We start from the raw sequence: 20,537 nt of genomic DNA, 5'->3' as shown, positions 1-20,537 counted from the left end.
TCCTGCACTTTAATCATTCCTGCTGTTCAGAGGGACTGATCTAAAGAGAGATGTGCTTACATTTTAGCATGGCTTAAAAAAGGAGCCAGAAACTGTTCTCACGACTTTATTATCTACAGTGGTTTCCTCCATGAGCAGTTAAAACGCCATGTTTGGAGTTGTGTGCAGTGTGTGTGTGTGTGTGTGTGTGTGTGTGTGTGTGTGTGTGTGTAGGGGTGGGGTTGTTTTTTTATTTCCCTTCCGTCACCAGCCGTTACCTTTACACAGTACAATAAAGATGAATTAGTAGAAAGGGAACAGAGTCTCCAAGAGGCAGTCAGTGCATGTGGTTCAGTGCGAGCCGGGCTGCCTGTGCACACAAGAGCCGTCACAGTTCCGAGAGAGGAGCTGCTCCCCAGCATCCAGAGACTCGGGGTCTGGGGACCCTCGCTGACATGTGCAGGAGCGTTGGTTTCACCAGAAGGATCTTGACATTAGCAAATAATCAATGCCCCAGACTTGTGTTTGATACGAATTGAAGGTCAGGGTTTTGTGAAATTACGGGTTTGAAGCAAGGAAGACAGACTTTCCATTCCAAATGCTTCCACAGAATTTTAAACACCTGCACCTGGTTAATTGGTGACTTTTAGGTAATGTTATCTCATTGGAGCCTCTTTGACAGCTCCACAGAGTTGGACACACTGTCGCCTCCATTTACCAAAGAGTCAACTGCTATTACCTGGGGTAACGTAGCTAAACAACAGAAGATCGGTGCCTTTTTCTGTCAGCCATCCCCAACATTGATTTAAATAAAATTGCTGCTAAGGTTAAAGAAATATGTTGCTATTGATCAAAATCTGCTAGTTTCTGCTCCTGAATCTTTTTTGCAAATAATATAGTATTTTTTTCCTTACAGGATTATTCTTTTAAAAACAAATCCCAAATCCTAACCTCAGCACGTCTCTAAATCAGTTCTCAGAACTATCCCTACTTAGTTTCCTAAGGATAAGCAATCATTATGTTTTAATAAAAGATGAGCCCTTTAAAGGCGATCTAACAAGCAACTTTGAGAATTACTGCTATTAATACTTACAATAATCATCAAGCACTCAGACCAGGGTCTATATTCTGCATTGAGCCCCATTCACTACGTCTTAAATATGTTAGGCCTCCCATCCCTTCTAAGTGCCATTTCCCTACCTTGTTCATTTTTCTAAGGTTTATTTTATTTTAATTATGTGTTAGTGTCTGTGTTTGGGTGTGTGCGTATGAGTGAGAATGCCTACCAAGGCCAGAAGAGGGCGTCCAGTCCCCTGCCATTGTGAACCACTTCATGTGGGTGCTGAGAACTGAACTCAGGTGCTCTGCAAAAACAGAAAATGCTCTCCAAACCACTGGGCCATATCCTCCACTTCCCTGCTTTGTTCTAACATAGTAAATGTTCAATAAATTTGATGAATAAGTAGTATTTGAAGAATAACTTTTTATAAGTAAACTTTGAGTTACATATAATACCTTTTATATAAAACCACTATGATGTAACTGTCTAGTAATTAAAATGCTGGGTTTTTTTATTTAAAATAACTGGATACCACTTTTTATCATGTGTTTTCTTTAGGAATTAATTTCTTTACTTCACTTTTGGAATAAAACTGTCTCTCATAAAGAAAACCCCATGCAGTCCAAAATTTGACAAGCTAATTGGTCATCATAATCACCTGGAAAGCTTGTTTCAATGTTATTTTTTTTTCCTGTAAGCTTTTTAAAGAGAAATTTGCTTGAGTTCCCATCAGACTGTATTGTTCTGACTACAGCAGTTAGCTGGCCTTTTGTAAAGGGCACTGTTCCTTCATCAAATATGAATGAGTTACAATTACTTCTGAAAAGTCAGGGTTAATACTTAATTCTTCCCTTTAACTACCATGCTTCGAATAGGTCTCCCCAATCAGAGTTTTCAGTGCCATTTTCTTTCCAACAGCCAGATCCACCTACCTTATAATTTTCTGCCTGTGACCTAAAATTGCCCAAGGGAGACTCGGTTCCATTTGGTGGGAGACAGTATTCTGAGATCTGAGTGCTCAGCATACCTTTTCTCTTTGTGTAATTGCTTCTAGACTCTTCCAGTATACCTAGCAAGGAAATGTGTTTGGTTCTTTTTTTCTCATGAATTCACATTGAGATTTCCAATTGAAACGTAGCATTAATTTTTAATCATATTTGTATCTCATCGACAGTTTTACTCCCAACTAATGAATTTGTTTATTCGGTTTGAAAGTATAATGTTGACATTATTAGTGCTAAGAATAAAGCTTTACGGTTTCTTTATAGTTTTGTTTAAAATAAAATATGCATCCGGACTGGGGAGGCAGCTCTGTTGGTAGAAAGCGTGCGTAGCACCTCCCAGCACTATGAAAGCTAGGCAGGAGAGACTTAGTGCCGGCCTGATTTCTCCGTGTTCTGTGACTCACGTATGTGATGTCTTCAACAGCGGCATCTTCTTACCATCAAGTTCTGAGGGGTGACCCAGAGCAATGACAGCAGCCTGTAATTTTTGTGTGGGGAGGTCTACAGGACCCACAAGTCTCTTACTGTTTTAAGCTTAACTCCCTTTACAGCAATGTCCTGAGGAAAACTGAGCTGAGAGCACCTATGAGGTGGAGAACTTTAAGTAAAGAGCCAAGAATTTACCTGCTTTTAAAACAACATCTGTGCTTTCATTTAAGACACAGTGCTGTGTGCCTCGCATGTCTGGCTTCCGACTGCCTCATGCTGAAGGTATCACACGGTGTAAATCTCTTTCTGTGGTTGATATTTGATGTTTGAATGATTAATAGCTTACTTCACAACATCCTTCTATTTTTAGGCCTTTGGAAAAAGAATTGCTTAGAGAGACGAGATGGATAAGAGGCAGGAGGATCAGGTCATCCTCAGCTACACGTCTAGTTGAGGCCAGCCTGGGCCACAGGAGACTTTGTTTGGGAAAAGAGAAATGCATGAGGGTGATTTGGGTTTTGTTTTGAGTTTTATTGTTATTTTGTGGTGGTAGTTATTTTTAGTGCTGCCTAATCTTGTCTTCTTAAATTAAAAAAAAAAAGGCGGAAAGTGGGGGGGTGGTGGGAGATTCCTACCTGTGCCCTGTCTGTGAACCTTCAACCAAATGCTTTCATGCTGGGCCCCTGAGCCCTTCCCAATTGCTCATAGAATTGCTTTCTGCTTGGTCCTTGCATTTTGTAGGACGATCTTCTTGGCAGTCGATAAATTTTACAGTCTGCTGTGACAAAGAACTTCCTCACAGGGTTGTGGGTGGGGGCCTTGGGTTATTTCATTGACTTTCTAACAGGCCAATTTTCTTCTGGATAAATAATTTTTAAAACAAGCTCAACAATAAGCTTAGTAATTTAAGAGTTGTATCGGTGCATTCAGTATAAAAAAGAAGGAAAGCTGAGATAAAAGAAAAATAAGTACTGGTAATCTTACCAGTGGAGAAAGCTGCAAACTTCGCTTCCTCCTCTTGACTTATTACTTGTATGTTTGGGGTCATAGAGTGTCAGGATTGTGTGCAGCCAATGTACGTATTCTACCCTTAAAATGAACAAAGACTTCTAACAAAAATATTTTTGCTTCAATTCTTAAAAGTGATGTACTCTTCAGCTGTGTTAATTGTAGCATAATTTCTTGACTGTTCCATTCTTTTGGCGAACATTTTTGCATAATGTCATTTCTGAAATTAGAATTATCTTCCAGAAATATATTTCTAGGTCTAAGATTTTATAGTCAAGAGAACAGAACGGTTAAGAGCATGAGCCCTGAAGCTGGTGACCTTGGGTTTGACTCCCATCTTTACTGCCTCCTGATAAGGCTTTCAGAGAGCTACTCTCTATCTCCCATTTCTTATCTGTAACCTGAGGATTTATGGTACCTCAGGCAAGGAGTTCCTGGAGGGCTGAAATGAGGTAGGTGTTGGCTCTTGGGATGTAGGTCAGTGGGCAGAGCACTTGCCTAGCATGACCGTGGTCCTGGGCTTCAGCAAGCGTGCACGCACATGCGCACGCACACGCGCACGCACACGCAAAAGGTTGGGTGACGTAAGAGCGCTTGTTACAAAGCCTCCTCTTCACCCTGTTGCCTTCTGGAACTGGCTTGTTTCTGAGTAAAGGATGGAGCTGTTCCTGTTGCTCAACGGCTCGTGTCTCTGTTAAAATACCCAGAGTTTCCTGAAACAAACACTTCAAATGCCTGTAAGGTGTTCTAGAAAGAAGTGTAAGTATTTTGAACAGCACTAGAATAAAATCGAACTATTGCTTTTCTACCACCTAAAAAGTGGTCGTTAGCAAGGTTAAGACATAGAAATTAATTTAAAATTCACTGCAACAAAATTTAAATGTTTTGATAATCTAAACAGAATCTATTTACTTCCCAGTAAATCGGGGCTTAAGAAAACATCCTGAATCATTCTCTGTAAAAGCTATGTCTGCTTTGTTTTATTATTGTTGTTTTTTTGAGATGGTCTCAGATAGCTCAGGCTGTCTTAGAAGTTTCAATCCTCCTGCCTCAGCCTCCTGAAAGTTGTCATTAGAATGGTGTGTCCCTACGCTCTGCCAGAGCAGAGTCTTAACATCTCCTCACACTGTTCAGTTCTCGATCCTGTTCTGGCTCCCCTGGATTTTTCACTGGGACCTTTCTCCTGTGACCCAAAGAATGGAGTGTTGCTTGCATTTGTAGATAAGTATTCTGTAGGGTTTTTGGTTGGTTGGTTGGTTAGTTTGGATATTTAATCATTTGGGGGCGAGGGGGTGCTTTTGTTTCTCCAGATTGATACATTTTACATTACAAAGGAAAAATAAACAGAACTGCCTTTTTTAAAAATTTATTTTATGTGCATTGGTGTGAGGGTGTCAGATCCCCCGGAACTGGAGTTACAGACAGTTGTGACCTACCATGTGGGTGCTAGGAATTGAACCTGGGTCCTCTGGATAGAGTAGCCAGTGCTTTTAACTGCTGATCCATCTCTCTAGCCCCCAGAACTCCAGTCTTAAGCACAGTTAGCCTGTCCTAAGAAACAGCCAGTCCTTCAGGATGATGTAATGGTCTTTCACTGTCTTTGTGGAAATAAGTATTTGATAAGGTCCTTCTTAGAGTAGACTATGGACGAAGCCATGGTCGTGGGCATGTTCCTACCCTCAGCCATCCTGTTGGTCATAAAAAGGCTTGGGCATTCTTTAGTGGTGGTTTGACAGCTCAAAAGTCAGTGTTTCAGAATAGCCAGCTTAACATAGGACAAAAAACACTTTAGTCTTTAATTTTGAGAAAGACTGATTTACTTTGTGCAAAAGGACTGGAAATGCTTCCTCCTCCCTTTTTTCACATGCTGTCAAGAGAAATTATAACCTAACACACTGGAGGAGCAAAGACGCTTTGACGAGGCAGATTTCATTGCTCAGTGTCACAGTTGGCTATTTCTCTGGCGTGAGTGGATGCCAAAGCCAGACTTACAATGTAATTAAAAAACAGACGAAAGATACATCAGTGGATATGCTAATTGGCTTTTAAAGGCTCTGAAAATTAATTATTTGTGTAAATTTCTCAGCTCCTAGAAAGTGTAAGTCATTCTCAACAGTCTTTTTTGAAATGCCTTGACATTGTTGTTAAAAAAAAAAAAAAATGAGGGTTCAGCGGAGGTGGGGGTGGGGTGGCGACACATGCCTTTAATCCAAGCACTCTAGAGACAGAGACAGGTGAATCTCTGTGAGTTCAAGACCAGTCTACTCTACAGTGTGAGTTCCAGGACAGCCAGGGCTGTCACCCAGAGAAACCCTGTCTCGAAAAACACACAAGGAAGCCTCAGATCTGGTCGGGCACTCGTAGTGTGAAAAGGCGAGAAGAGTGTGTAACGCTTTTCTCAATTAGACCTTTTGTTCTGGTTGAGGAAGGGAAAACTAGCATGAAGGGCAGTTGGCGAATTAGAACCGTTCTGAGGAGAAGCCAGGGAATTAATACAGAGACATCCCGAGCAGGTGGGAGCGCAGAGCTGTGTAAGTGACCCTGAGACAAGACCTGGAGAGAAGAGGGGGAAATGACCAAGGTGTGCTGCTGCCTGAGGTTGGCCTGAGAGATGGGCAGGAGCATTGTCTTTTTAAACAAATAAGCACCGAGGACCGAGCTTACCTGGAGCCCCTGGGAAAGCTAAAATTCTCTGCCTGCCAGACCCTGGGTGGTCATGTCCTGGCTGTGTTCCTCGTGGGGTGAGCTTGTTGCACCCTTCCCTCCGTCGCTCAGTTAGTTCTCCAGCCTGGTTTTTCTGGAGCGGTATTAAATATGCCCATGTGTCCATTGGTTCCAACTGACTTTTCGCATTTGGAATAACTTCTTTATTGGTCTGGGACTGCTGGGTGGTATTGAAAAGGAGGTGGTGTCTACATATACAAGGTGTGGAGTTGGCTTGTGTTTGCTGCGTTCACGATGAAGCTGAATGCTGCTTGTAAAATGTGATGGGTGGCCTTTGTTTCTCACAGAGCAGGGTACGACCTTAAGACCACAATCATGCCCATACTTGTTAGGCCCGTGGGACACTCTTTTCTTGAAATTCTCTCACACTGTCTTCTAGCTTTTTTTTTTTTTTTTCATTTTTTTTTCTCTTAGCTCTCCAAGAACATCTTAGTTATCTTCCTTCTGGATGTCTGCTACACCAGAGTGCTTTGCTTTGATTGGATATGTGTCAGTCACATGGTTCCAGTATCGAAGGATGACATCTGGACCCCCTGACAGCTCCAAGGGGCCTGTGAGGAACTAGTTCAGCTCTCAGCTTCTGCTCTGTTGCCCTTGTGTTACCCAGACACTCTAGCCCCACCTTCTCTCCTGTCTCCTCATCAGTGGACCCACCCTTCCATCTTGTGGCCCCAGGACACAGCTATCCCTGGCCTAGGCCCTGCTTCCTCCCTAGAGGTAGAGCATCTGGCATACTGGAAAACTGAAATACGTAACAGGAGAAGTAAAAAGACGGTCCATGTGTCTTTTAATGATGTTTCTATACTAACTTGAAGGCCATAGGACACTTGGGACAAACTAGACAATAATTGGCCAAGCATTTCCTCCTGAGACCAGGCCTGTTGAGACTTGAAAAGAAAAAAAAAATGTCAAGACATTTATGACATAAACAACCTGATCTACGTTCAGACGTTTCGGTCTCATCTAATTATGTTACTGTGTCATAGTCCCCTTAGATGGGTTCTGGTCATGGTCATAACACGGTTGTAAAGCTTTGGTCTGCTTCAGAATGGAGCATCTGCCCTACACAATGAAGTGTTTTCTTCCTTGGAGTGATTTTCTTTTTTTTTTCCAGATTTTCAAGAGGAGATTATTTTACACCAATTGAAGCATACGTGTTGCTAAGTTCCTATTACAGCCTTTGTTCTTGACCTGTTGTGGAGCCCAGCCTTCAGGGCAGAGCCAGGAAGCTCTCAGCAAAGGCTGCTTTATCCAGCCACAGCTGCAGAAATAGTCCCCGGGTCATGGGGGAGCATTGTATGCCGTTCTTGAATCTCTTCCCAGAGGGACAACAGGACATCAAACATTCTCTCCCAACACATTAGACATTTGTCGCCACATTAGACTTCATTCTACTCTCCCTGGGTAAAGTGTTTTCCTAAATGTTGTAAGGAATATTGAGGATTCCGTTGGTGTCATAATTTTTCTATGAGACTTTCAGGGAGATTGGAAATCATTATGTAGCATCACTGGACTTTGCAGGTGGGAAGGAGGATTAAGAACTCAATTTTCTGCTTGCCTTCCGGTGATACTAAATTATAAAATAGGCGCGCGCGCGCGCACGCACGCGCACACACACACACACACACACACACACACACACACACACACACAGAGAGAGAGAGAGAGAGAGAGAGAGAGAGAGAGAGAGAGAGAGAGAGAGAGAGAGAAAGAGAAAGAGAGAGAGAGAGAAAGAGTATGGTCTCCAGGGATTAATACTGGGAATAGGCTTTGAGAAGATGAGTCACAAAGTGGAGTGAAGGGGGAATGGAATCTTACTGAGCAATTCTAGGTAAGAAAATAGAAAATACAGTTGACTGGCACCAGCCCAAACAAAGTTCCAACACATGATGCGGGTGGGCTGAATGGATGTGGCCTCATCTCCATCAATTCAGCCTTAAGTGCTTCCTCCTTTCAGTACCTGATGAAACGCCTTGATTGTTCTTCTGAAGGGTCTATTCAGCAGGGTTAATTTCCCTTCTTCCTAAACTGTTTGGTCTTAAAATGTATATTTCCTCTCCTCGTGTGCATACATAAAATATATTCATGCATACATTATTCATATGCTTTAAAATATTCACAGATTTTATCTTAAAATCTCATTGCTTTGTTGTAATTTTTTTCCACTAGTCTCTTCACTTTTTCCAAACATTTTTCTTACTTTTCAGACAGCTCATTCTAAAATACTCTGCTAAGATTTACTATAAAGTATTGGCAAATTTATTCAAATATTCCATGTAGCTTATATATCATCTATAAAGTGCAAGTTCTACTTAGGAGCTTTCCTTTATGATTTTAGAGACATTGGCTTCTAAACACAGAGAGTTTAAAAAAACTATGCTACAGCCTTCAATGGTTTCTTAAAAACATTATGATTCTCTTTTGCTACCTTGAATGAGGTTTTTTTAATGACATTTTTGTGTCTTGTATTTATAGCCCTATTCTGCAAGTCTGAGTCCTTAGTGTTAAAACATCGGCGTAAGATGAGAAATACAATTTGGTAACGTCTTTTGAAACGTATTGGGAAATGATTTTTTGATCATTTATTCAATACTTGTGTTTGTTTGACTCCTAAAAATTACTTAAAATCAGCTACCTAGTTAATATTAAATACTCACAATAAGGTATCTTTCAATATGTGTATTTATGATTCATCTTGGGAATTAAAGCATGAACTTTCATGAAGTCCCTGAAGGTAAAAATTACTAGATTTTTAAAATATATTTTTTTGTTTTGTTTAGGTTTTCCAGACAGGGTTTCTCTGTGTAGCTTTGGAGCCTGTCCTGGATCTCGCTCTGTAGACTAGACTGGCCTTGAACTCACAGAGATCTGCCTGCCTCTGCCTCCTGAGTGCTGGGATTAAAGGCATTCGCTAGTACAGCCTGGCTTTTAAAATTGTGTGTGTTCCATAAGCTTCTTGGGTATTTTTATTTTAATTTTGGTTTTTGAGACAGGGTTTCTCTGTGTAACAGCTGTGGCTGTCCTAGAACTCGCCCTGTAGACCAGGGTGGCCTCGAACTCACAGAGATCTGCAGCTCTGCTCCGCCTGGTGTTAAAGACATAAGCCACCACTGCTACCGCTTGCTAACTTCCTGATAGTTTCCTTGATAATAACTTTGATCTTGGTCAATTAGTCTTTTGGGTGTGGTGGAGCACACTTTTAATCATAGCACTCAGGAGGCTGAGGCCAGTGTATCTCTACTGAGTTCGAGGCCAATTTGATCTACGTTATCGAGTTCCAGGTCAGTCAGAGCTACATAGTCTCAAAAAAATACAGCCTTATGAATAAAGGCGGAGCTGGTTTTTTGTTAAAAATATCAATTTGTTGCTTGTGGTTTTTCCCTATCACAAAAATTAACCATATTTTAGTATTTTGTTTTCTCAGTTGTTTAAAAAAATGATTTTCTCTTTAATATTACGTCAGATTTTTCTGGTCTAACTTAGAATCTCTGTCCTATGAACTGCAGTATAAAATTTAGCAGGATACTACTTGTGAGATAAATTAGTCTAGAAAACTAAGACTGGCCTCAGTAGATTTACTTTCTCGTGTTTAAGTGAAGTACTATTTTTTTTTCCCGTGAAGCACTAAGATTTCAGTTGCAGAGAAGATTTATTCAAAGTTGAACAAAAGAAGAAACTTTAAAAAGGATTATTCAGATTTTAGATGTGTGGGGAAGACACATTTGCAGTGTTCTCATTTAGATTCCCAAAGCACTAGCTTAAACCGCGCGAGCAAGCAAGCATAAGATAATGTATCCAAAGTCCGTTTATATTCCAGGAAGTACTGTAATAACAGATAATCCACAGCTAGATGATTTCCATGTCCTCACCCCTCCCTCGAGCAAGCATGCACTGGAAACCCACTGTCTACCTGGTCCCGGGGCTCACAGATAAATACACTGTCTTCTGCCTGACCAGGAAGAAACACGTAAATAGATACCAAGGCAATGCAAGACCAGAATGACAGAAGTATGCACAGGTCCGCAGAGGTCGAGGGAAACCTGCCAGCTGATTTCTTAGTTTCAGTTGCTGGTTTGAACTGCTGTGTCCTCGTTGGCAATTTCACATTTGCAGAATAGTACATTACAGATGACAGAGTTAATATAAAACGATTTTGAGGGAATCCCCTTTCAAGCTATAACTTTAATGTTGAAAATTAAAAGTTTAAATTACTAAGAATTCCACAACTTGATACTTTAAACGTAACTTTTTAAAAAGTACAATTTTAGCTGGACGTAGTGGTACATGCCTTTAATTCCAGCACTCAGGAGCTGGAGGCAGGTGGATCTCTGTGAGTTCTACATAGTTGTGTAGGACAATCAGAGCTATGTAGTGAGACCCTGTGGTTTTATTTGTTTGTTTAGCTTTTTGTTTTTAAAGCAAAGCTTTCAAACTACTTTAGTTTTCATTTGGATATACTAAATTCTGCTTAGAATTGTAGTGTATACTTCTGAATAAATGAGTTGGATTTAGTGGCCCACCCTGGTTACAGTACTTCCAGAGATACTTATAAACATACTCAGTCACTGGAATAATCTAAAATTCCAAAAAATCAAACATAAAAAATGAATTAAAAAATGTCATAGTAGCACATGCCTATAATCCCAACACTTGGATGTCGGAAGATCAGAAGTTCAAGATTATCCTTAGCTACACAGCAGGTTCGAGGCCAGCCAGAACCATGTCTCAGAAACCACCACCACCAACAAAACACAAAATCCTATTTTTATATTTCTAAAGGTTTTGCTGTTGTTGTTAATATAAACTTGTATCTCTGAAGTATTTCAAATACATACATGTTCTGTAAGTAAATTTATACTGGTCCATTAGGGTTGGATTCTGATCAAGTAATAATAATGATTTCTTGCCAGTTGAAAAGTAGTTTTCCTAAAACCCTAAGGAAGAGATGCCTCCCCCCCACACACAAACACATCATCGTGTTCAGTGTCAAAACCCTACTAAGTTGTTTCTTCAAAGAGAGATGACTCTGAGAATTGAACCCTGCCTGATGTAAAGCTGGAATACAAGCATGGCGTGATTATCATCAAAAGATAGAACATACAGAAATGATGTCAGTGATTGTGTGTGTGTGTGTGTGTGTGTGTGTGTGTGTGTGTGTGTGTGTGTATACGCTGTTTATACCTGCTAACGTGTACGGGTACACGTGTACATGTATATGTATGCACTTGTGTGTGGAGGCTGGAGGTCCATGTGATTGCTCCCCACCTTTATTTTTATATGATTTATTTATTTGTATATTATGTGGATATGAGTGTTTTGCCTGCCTGGAGTGCTGGGTTGCCCTGGATCTAGTTACTTTACAGGCTGTCATGTTGTGAGCTGTCGTGTGGGTGCTGGGAACTGATCCCAGTCTGCTTACTGCAAGAACAGCAAGTGCTCTTAAACCCTGAGCCACCTCTCCCTCCCCCACTGTGTTTTTTTTTTTTTTAGCTCAGGGCCTTTCACTGAACCTGAAGTTCATCATTTGGGCTAGGGTGGAGCTCTAGGCATCCACCTGTCTCCACCCTTCCCTCTCCCAGGAGGCACATGACACCTGATTTTTTTACATGGGTGCCAGGGATCTGAACTCAGGCCTTCATGCTTATGAGGTGAGCGTTTTATCCCTGAGCCTTCCATCTCCCAGGCCTCGTCAGGCCAGACGGGCTTTTGGTTGGTTTTGTACCAAACTGAATAGTAGGAAAAAAAACTTGCTCTTAACCCCTGCTTAGTTTCTTAGATGATTTTAAATGCTTAGAGGGTGTTGTGGGAAATTCTTCTGTTCAGCCAGTGGCTTTGAGGTAGCGCTAGGGCGTGGCCTTGCCTACGTGCTTGACCACTTAAGAGCAGAACAATAGGGGCCATGCGCTTTCTTGGGGGCCAGGACTGGGTCAAGCAGCCTGGAGCAGCTTGCGGCTGCTCTCCGTTTTCCTTGGACAGGACAGTGGCAGCTGGACCAGCAGGATCAGCACTGAAGTCTTCCTTGTTCTGCATCAGTGAGTCTGTATTTCCACTGCACCCCTTAATAAATTATTAAATAGATTTTTATGGGCTCACACTTCAAGAAGGAGCGTCAGTTTTCAACTCGGAGTGTCCAGGACTCATCATTTACCTGGAGGAAAAGCCTTGGGTGGATTAGGAGCTCCTGGGATGACTATGGGCACCTTGGTCACCTGTTAAATAGGGAATTTAGTGTCCAGAAGGAGGTAGCTAAAAGCGATGTTGGGACCAGACATCAGAAAATGGAGATAATTTTAGGTAAGTTTAGTGAGTTTATCATCACTCCACTAGTTAATTACCAAAAATAGTGGACATTTTCCTACTGAGTATATAGTATTTTCAGTACATTTGATTTTCTCATAAAGTCAGGAAAATCACAAAATTATCTTATCCTAACAATGGAAAAGAAGCTGTTAAAGCTAGCGCAAAGATCCAGAGCCTTTGAGTTTGCTATCTTGGGCTGTTTTGTTGTTGGCATGTGATTGATTACTCTCAGGTTACTTGAGAAAATGATTGTGTCAGTGCAGATGGATACCTCATTTCAGAACAGCAAATGAAGCTGGGCTAATCACACAGACCTATAATTTCAGTGACTCTAGAGACGGAGGGAAGGAGGATCACAAATTCAAGGCATGCCTGGGCTCCAGGGTGAGTTCTGGACCCGGCTTGGGCAACTCAGTGAGACTCCGTCTCAAAAAACCAAGATCTCAGTGGTAGAGATCTTACCTAGCATGGGCAAGGCCCTAGGTTTAGTCCCGTGTGTCTTTTAAACCAAAGAAAAAGAAAGGAATACCAAAAGATACTCAGGTATGCAAGGAAGCCCAAAGATGGCTGGACCAGCTGCACAATGGTGAGACAGAGCAGGACGCTCTCACGTAATAGCAGTTTTCATTTTGTTCTGACATCTAAGGGTTCAAAACTACAGTTTGGCCAATTTTGAGGAAGATACCCTATTTTTGTGCTCGTCACACGGTATAGGATACTATAGAATGGACTTTATAGGATGTGTTTTTGTTTTCCTTCGTTTGTCTGGAAACTTGGTTTAAAAAAAAACAACAACAACAAAAATCTTTCCAGTGCTTAAACTGGCAGTACCTAGTTGCAACTCTTGGGAGTATGTTTTCTATAGTGTGGGGGAAGTCTTGAGAGAAAAGTCATGTGAAAAGGGTAACCTCCAGCTATATAACATAACGTAACAGGAGGTTCTCCACAGTCAGGATCTTGACATTGTTAAGATCTCAAGGTTCCATTTGAGGAAGTGGCTTAAGGTACAGTACCCACTCAGCCTGTTGCCCTACTACAGTCTACCACTCATCTTTTGAGTTACTGAGCTGGGTTTCTCTGTGTGAAGTGATCACCGTAATATCAGCTACAGACTTTTCTCCAGTCTGTTAAGTCTGGTACTTGGAAAACAACAGACGTACCCAGGAAGCCTCTCCTAAGGGAGTCTGTTTCTGTCCATAGATGGTTCTTGCCATAATGTCATCCTTTACCTTACTACGTCACACCCAAAGCTTGTATGGAACTTTTATATTCACATAAGTGTACTGAACCTAGAAGCACACCTCAGTTCTGCCTTAGCCCCTCACATAGATGTTGCAATGTCTTCCTGGTTCAAGAGTCTAAAATATGTTTGGAAATCGGGTCATACCTTAACAAGAGATGATACCTTTGCACAGTGGTTTTCAACCTTCCTAATGCAGTGACCCTGTAATACAGTTCCTCATGTTGTGGTGACCCCAACCATAACATTATTTTGTTGCTACCTCATAACTATAATTTTGCTACTGTGATGAATCATAGTGTAAATATCTGATATGCAGAATATATGATATGTAACCTCAAAGGAGTCACAACCACAAGTTGAGAACCACCGTCCTAGATATTCAAGGGCTGATTTAATCCTGGATTTATCAATTTTAAGCCCTGATTAAGCACAGATTTTCCCCTACACACATAAGTGCAAGCATGCCTGGGTGCGCGCGCGGCGCGCACTCGCGCGCACACACACACACACACACATCTGGTGTCACAGCAGGGCAACAACTTGCAATACCACCCACTTTCAGCTCTCTGAAAGGAGAAACACTTGTAGGTCTGGTCAGCATTTTATCAGATGGGTTAGTTTAGCGTCCAGCTGTAGTTAAAACAGAACACAAAGGCCTGAGCCTCCTACATTCCCATTCACTTCCTGCCACATGTTGAGTAGAGGCCGAGCCCCCCCCCCCCCACTTGCTTACAAGCATACTGTTTCCTTTAAAACTGGTGGCATCTGGTTGATTTGACAGCCTCCCTTCCGGATCTCTGCCTGTTTCTTCTGGTGTGAGTGGTGAGTGTAGCCCAAGAAATGATGTGAATTTTCCAGTTAAAGGGTTGAGGGTTTTTAGCTTTTTAAATTTTTCTTTGGTGTACTTTGTTTTGGTTAAGGGAGGTTTTAACTACTAAATAAAACTTTTGAAATTCTGTGGCTCACGAAGAGTGATGCTGTTTGGCAATGGCCACGTTTCCTAAACCGTTGTTTACCAAGGAGCCTTGTAGTCACATAAGCTCTTTCTCAGGACCTATGATTTCACACCCACTCTAGACTACTGTCATTTGCTCTAAAGACCATTTTTATAGTCCTTTTAGATTAGTGTCATCTTTACTAAGGCATGATCATCCTGGAAAAAATGGCACACGTAAAAAGGATTTGGGGGGTCAGTGCAGGGAGCGTTTTATAATATAAGGTAGACCTCAGTTCTGTTTCACGTTCGCATCTGGTGATAAGTGGTTGCGTTTTTCTGTCCTTCTCATCTTTGTGAATGTAACCATCCTGCAAAAGTACCTTCTGTTTCTCTTTGCGTTCCTAGTCAACAGTGATTCATTGACTTTGGCTGTACAGTAAGTCAGCCACTATTATAGTACCGTGAGTCATGGAGGCTTCTGACTCATTTACTCCCTGCAAGAGGAGTGCACAGCTTTGCTTCCCAAGGGAGTTAAGAATTACACTGCTTCAGAGCCACTCTCTGAATCATAGAACATTAAGAGTTGACATGATTATTCCTAATTGACATGGGGTTTGACAGACAATTCTGGTATTTGGTTCTACCTTCACAGTTAATGACATACAGGCTTTGAGAAGCCGGTAGACTCAATTTTTCTGGCACTGTTGTATATCATTAGAGTATAGTGTCATGCAGAGAGTTAGTTATGTCCCCAGTGAATTCCTAAGATACTGCCAGTAAGGGTCTGTCTGCTAATCCGAGCCTCTGGGTCCCAACACTGTCTTCTCCATTCTTTGTCTTTTCCTTTTCTTCTCTGTCTCTCTTACTACAAAAGCACAAATTTTAGGATTCATTTATTCAATAAATTTTTTTGAGGACTTCTATACAAAGACAGATACTGGGGACAGGATAGACATAGCCTTTGTCCCTTCGTCAAACTTCCATGGAGCACAGGGGTTGAGGAACCTAATCCAGCCTTCCACCTGTCTTTGCATATAAAGTTTTATTGAACATAATCATTACCATTTATTTACATAGCATCTGTGACCGCTCTTACTGACCTTGCGGTTTGCAAAGTAAAAAAAAAAAAAAAAAAAAAGTCCTGTTCGACTCTTAGATAAACTTACCCAGCCGCTGCTTTGCAGGTAATAATAAAGACATTACATTAGTGCAGCCTGGAGTGTAGGGAAATCTTGTCAGTCCTGTTAGAGAATGTCTTCTGAGAACTGTGGCCACCGGTGAGATAGAAGCAACCAGAGTTAATATCTTCATATTTGATTTGAGGAAAATCCTCGTGGCTGCTGGGAAGGAAAAATGAGGAGGGGGACAGTAAGTGAGGGAAGGAGGGGAGCCTGAAGGTGGTAGGGGGCTCAAGAGCAGAGACTCCTCAGCCAGTCAGAGTGCAGATTTTAATCCCACTCGGTGCTGATTCTGGTCTCAGATAATTTGGACCATTCCTTCTGTCTGATAATGATCCTAGCTCATCCACGAGATTACACAGGTTCATGTCCGAGAAGCATTTGGAACACAGTGTTCACAGTCATCGCTGGGACTACTACCATAATAATCTTTCTTCAAGGAGATTGGCCAAACTGAAGTAAGTCACCGCGAGGATAATGGAAGCAGTCAAATGCAAGAGCTACCCCGCCACAGAATTGACGGGGACTCATGAGGGGCTGGATGTCGGTAGAACAGGTAAAAACAAAACAAGAAGTTGACAGGAAATGTGGCTTTGGACTTCATCGGCCCTCTAGAGGGTGGGTGACCCGGGCTCTGAAGTGTGGAAGACAGCGATGAAATGGTGGCCTGAGGCAAACGGCAGGTTCCACTGGGGGTGTGTTAAGTAGAGATAATGGAGATCAGTGGACAGGTTCAGGAAACAGCTGTGTGCGTTATCTGGAAATCAGAAGTGTGGTGTGGCCCGGGGAAGTGGAGCAGAAGAGTCATCAGTGTAACATGGTCACTGAGCTTGGGAGAAAGTGGGGTAGCCAGGGAAGAAGGTAGAACAGACCTCTTAGAGAACCCTAAAAAAACACTTACAGCTTAAGGTTGATGACCATTATATCAGTTTTTAGTAGAAGGTACACATGAAGTTAGAAACCATCTCAAATCCATCTCATGTGCTATTCCATAGTCTTCTGATACTGCTTCCTCCCAGGAGACATTAGATAAGTGTCTTAGTTACAGTTATCTATCGCTGTGAAGAGACACCACAACCATGGCAGCTCTTGTAAAGGAAAACGTTCAACTGGGGTGGCTCACTTACAATTCCGAAGTTCAGTCCATATCATGGCGGGGAGCATGGCGGCGCACAGGCAGACATGGCACTGGCTACATCTTGATCAGAAGGCAACAGGAAATAGTCTGTGACACTGGGCAGTATCTTGAGCATAGGAGACCTCAAAGCCCGCCCCCAAAGTGACACACTTCCTCCACCAAGGCCACACCTACGTTAACCTCCTAATAGTTCCTCTCCCTGTGAGATTATGGGGGCCAATTGCAAACCACCATGGTGAGTTAGTGGGTAGTATGGCTCTTCAGACCACTCATCCATGATCAGTGCCGTTTCCTTTCCCCAGCTTTTACCAGTTCCCACACTGATAATATGAGAATTTGAAGGGAGAGAATGTCTGCCTTTTTCTTATGTTAAATTTGGTTCCGTGTCAGTAACCCTGTTCTCGCGCCCTGCGGTGTTTTCTAATGATTTCTGTTTTGATTCATCTACAACAACATACGTGTTTGGAAAGAGAAAGGAAACAGATGAGAGAAAGCAGCACTCCCCTCATCGGAACCAGACCTTGGCTTCAATGCTTGCCCCTCTCTTGCAGAATTCGTCATACGTGGGGTGCATTCTTCTTATGATTGGCTAATCCCGAGGGACTCTCCAGTCCTTTATGAACATTTTTGGCGAGATGACCTCCTAGTTATTTACTGTTATTGCTTTAAGTTTTATGTAAAAGTAATGAGTTCCGTTGTGGCGTTTCTGTGCATCTCGTGTGTGTGTAAGAGAGAGATTATATTTTGTTCTGCCTGCTCCCCTTCCCCACTGCCCTTCTGTGTCCCCTGCTACCCCCGGCTGGTTCTCTCCCCACCCCCAAAGTTCCCCTCCTCTGCCTTCTTGGTGCAGTATTCTTTCTTTTTCTGGTTGTTTGCCTCTGATGTGATTAGGGCTCAAAAGTTAGATTCAAGCTAAGTCTCTCCTACACAGCCCTGGGGCTCAGAAGCCTGATCCAAAAGCCGTATCTTCTGGAAGAAAGGAATCACATTTATATAGTCAAGCTATATTGCATCTTATATTTTCGTGTCTCAGGTACAGCTGTGTGAAACTTTAAAATGACCCCAGATGATGACTGGTGTGGTTCACCCAGTTCTCCTATTTGTTACACTTTTGTTATCGTTGGACCGTTTTATACTATATACAAAGAATTCTTGTCCACTGAAGTGGAAATTGTGTAGAACAGAGTACAATTGATTGCTGCCCTGTATAACCTAATATTCTCGGTATTTCTGTACTTGTTTGTTCTTTGGGTTTATCCTTGAATCCATCATAACATGTTACAGGTTCTCGTTAATGGAGTAACAAATGTCTACATTCCATGTTAAAATCGCTTGTTATGTGAACACACATGTATGTTCATACACATCTCTAGAGAAACGTGTAAGCAGTTGGGAAATATGATTGCCTCTGTGAAGGAAAGGGAGAACATCTTGCTTTTCATTGTGTGCCTATTGGGTCTGTAGCTTATTGGCTACCAGAATATTACTAAAATAAACTGATAATTTTTTAAAAATTGATTTTGATTTCTCTAAAGTTAATCCTTAGCCACTCCGTACCTAGATTTCCATCTGGAATAACTTACTCCAGAAATTTCTATCTCTAATGAATTGTAAGTAGGTAGCAGCTTAAACATCACCGCTGTACCTAGAGCTTTCATGTAGTCATTAAGAAGTTTTGAACTTTAATTCTCAGGGTCATTCAATTTAAAAATTTGGGGAGGAGGGTGGATTGTGCTAGTTCTGTTGTTGACCTGTTAGGGGACGGTATAATTGAAGTGTGGAGTGACCTGGCCGACAGTTGGCCTACTTTGCAGTTCGCGGGGAGCCTTGTGTCCTACCCAGCTGTGTTGGCTCCATACCTCCCCTGCCCAATTACAGCTAACACTCTGACTTTAAGCTAGTAGCTCTCAGTAGCTCAGGTGCATATTACAACCTGGGGTGCTTTCAAAACTCCACTTGCCTGGACCAATTAAATCACTGTGCCCGAGAGCAGGCGCTTCAGTATTCTTTAAGGTCGTCTGAGATGGTGTTAATGTTGAGAAACACCGCTTCGTGAAAGGCTTGGCAAAAGGTTAACATCTTTTACCTCAGAAGCAATAGCACTGGGGATTTCTGGCTAAATGATCTACGTAGGTGAAGAGAGTCCAAACTGAAGAGAGAATATTTACTGAATATTCTTACAAGCAGGGCCCATCTTTACCATATTACCTAGATGTGGCAAAGTCAAGTACAGAGAGGAATTTAAAAGGCCATGGTGGCTTGGTTACAGTTATTTGAGTTTTGTTTATTTTTGTACTTACTCAGCCAAACTCTGACTGAGTAGAAAAATCCTGAATTAGGACCAAGTGCATAAGTTTACCTTGTTCCTCTGCCATTTGGGGCACAAAGCCAGCTGGCTGACGGGTGACATCCATCTGATATCACTGCTACCATATGGCCGTATTGCTAACAAAAGGTTCTATTTGTCATATATCAGCTAACTGAAAAACACCGCTGTACCATTAGACCAATTAAGTGTCTGTCTCAATCACTGAGAAATCTTTTTAAAGCGAGTTAAATTTATAAAGAGACAAGTAAAAATGTGTTCATTTATTTTTGAAATAATAAGGTGAGAAAATAGCCTGTTTGATCATACCTTTCCAATCTGAAAGCTGTCTTCCAGCACAATGTCCTGATTAATGGTGTCCTGCTTGCATTTCACATTTTCAAATGTTTTATGATTGTCTCAGCCTTTTCTTGAACATAAAAGTTTTTATCTTGAGTTCTACTGAGGTTGGTATGCCTTCGTGTACTCACTGTATGTCCCTCCCTTTTGTGTAGGAAGACAGAGATGTCAATAACCCCATGCCTAACCGAGGAGGCAATGGATTAGCTCCTGGGGATGACAGATTCAAACCTGTGGTACCATGGCCTCATGTTGAAGGAGTAGAAGTGGACTTAGAGTCTATTAGAAGAAAAAACAAGGCCAAAAATGAACAGGAGCGTCATGCTGGAGGAGATTCCCAAAAAGACATAATACAGAGGCAGTTCCTCACGTTTAAGCCTCAGACATTCACCTACCACGATCCTGTGCTACGCCCAGGGGTCCTCGGTAACTTTGAGCCCAAAGAACCCGAGCCTCACGGAGTGGTTGGTGGCCCTGGAGAGAAAGCCAAGCCATTGGTTCTGGGACCAGAATACAAGCAAGCAGTTCAAGCGAGCATTAAGGAGTTTGGATTTAACATGGTGGCAAGTGACATGATCTCACTGGACCGCAGCGTCAATGACTTACGCCAAGAAGAGTAAGCACACATCCTCTTCTTTCTAAACTTGGGGAAAGTACTGTTTTTATAGTCCTTAGACTCAGGGAAGTTGTTCGGGATGAAGGACATATCTGTGCCTTTGCTTCAGTGAAAGAAAAAGAACCTCATTCAGTGGAATGGTGAGAAGTAGGAGGTCTCTATTTTTGTCATATTGAAGATAGGAAGTATTAATTTTGGGGGTCTCGTACATTGGTGGTAGTCAAAACGTGGTCTCCAGACTAGCACCAGTCTATGA

General features: G+C 42.0%; 1 protein-coding gene across 2 annotated transcripts in view; it reads left to right on the top strand.

Moving 5' to 3' along the window:
* Galnt7 (polypeptide N-acetylgalactosaminyltransferase 7) overlaps positions 1–20,537 on the top strand; it is a 131,699-nt gene that overhangs the window by 46,622 nt on the left and 64,540 nt on the right. For both annotated transcript variants that reach the window (XM_052752326.1, XM_052752325.1), the window contains exon 2: positions 19,821–20,281. In XM_052752326.1, the coding sequence (XP_052608286.1) occupies positions 19,821–20,281 (461 nt within the window). The remainder of the gene's footprint in view (positions 1–19,820; positions 20,282–20,537) is intronic.

The sequence above is a fragment of the Peromyscus californicus genome, unplaced genomic scaffold (genome assembly GCF_007827085.1).
Source record: "Peromyscus californicus insignis strain IS unplaced genomic scaffold, ASM782708v3 Scaffold_23__1_contigs__length_62951481, whole genome shotgun sequence".
NCBI lineage: Eukaryota > Metazoa > Chordata > Mammalia > Rodentia > Cricetidae > Peromyscus > Peromyscus californicus.
Note: the sequence above shows the minus strand (reverse complement) of the source record. Positions and strands in the feature narration are given on the sequence as shown.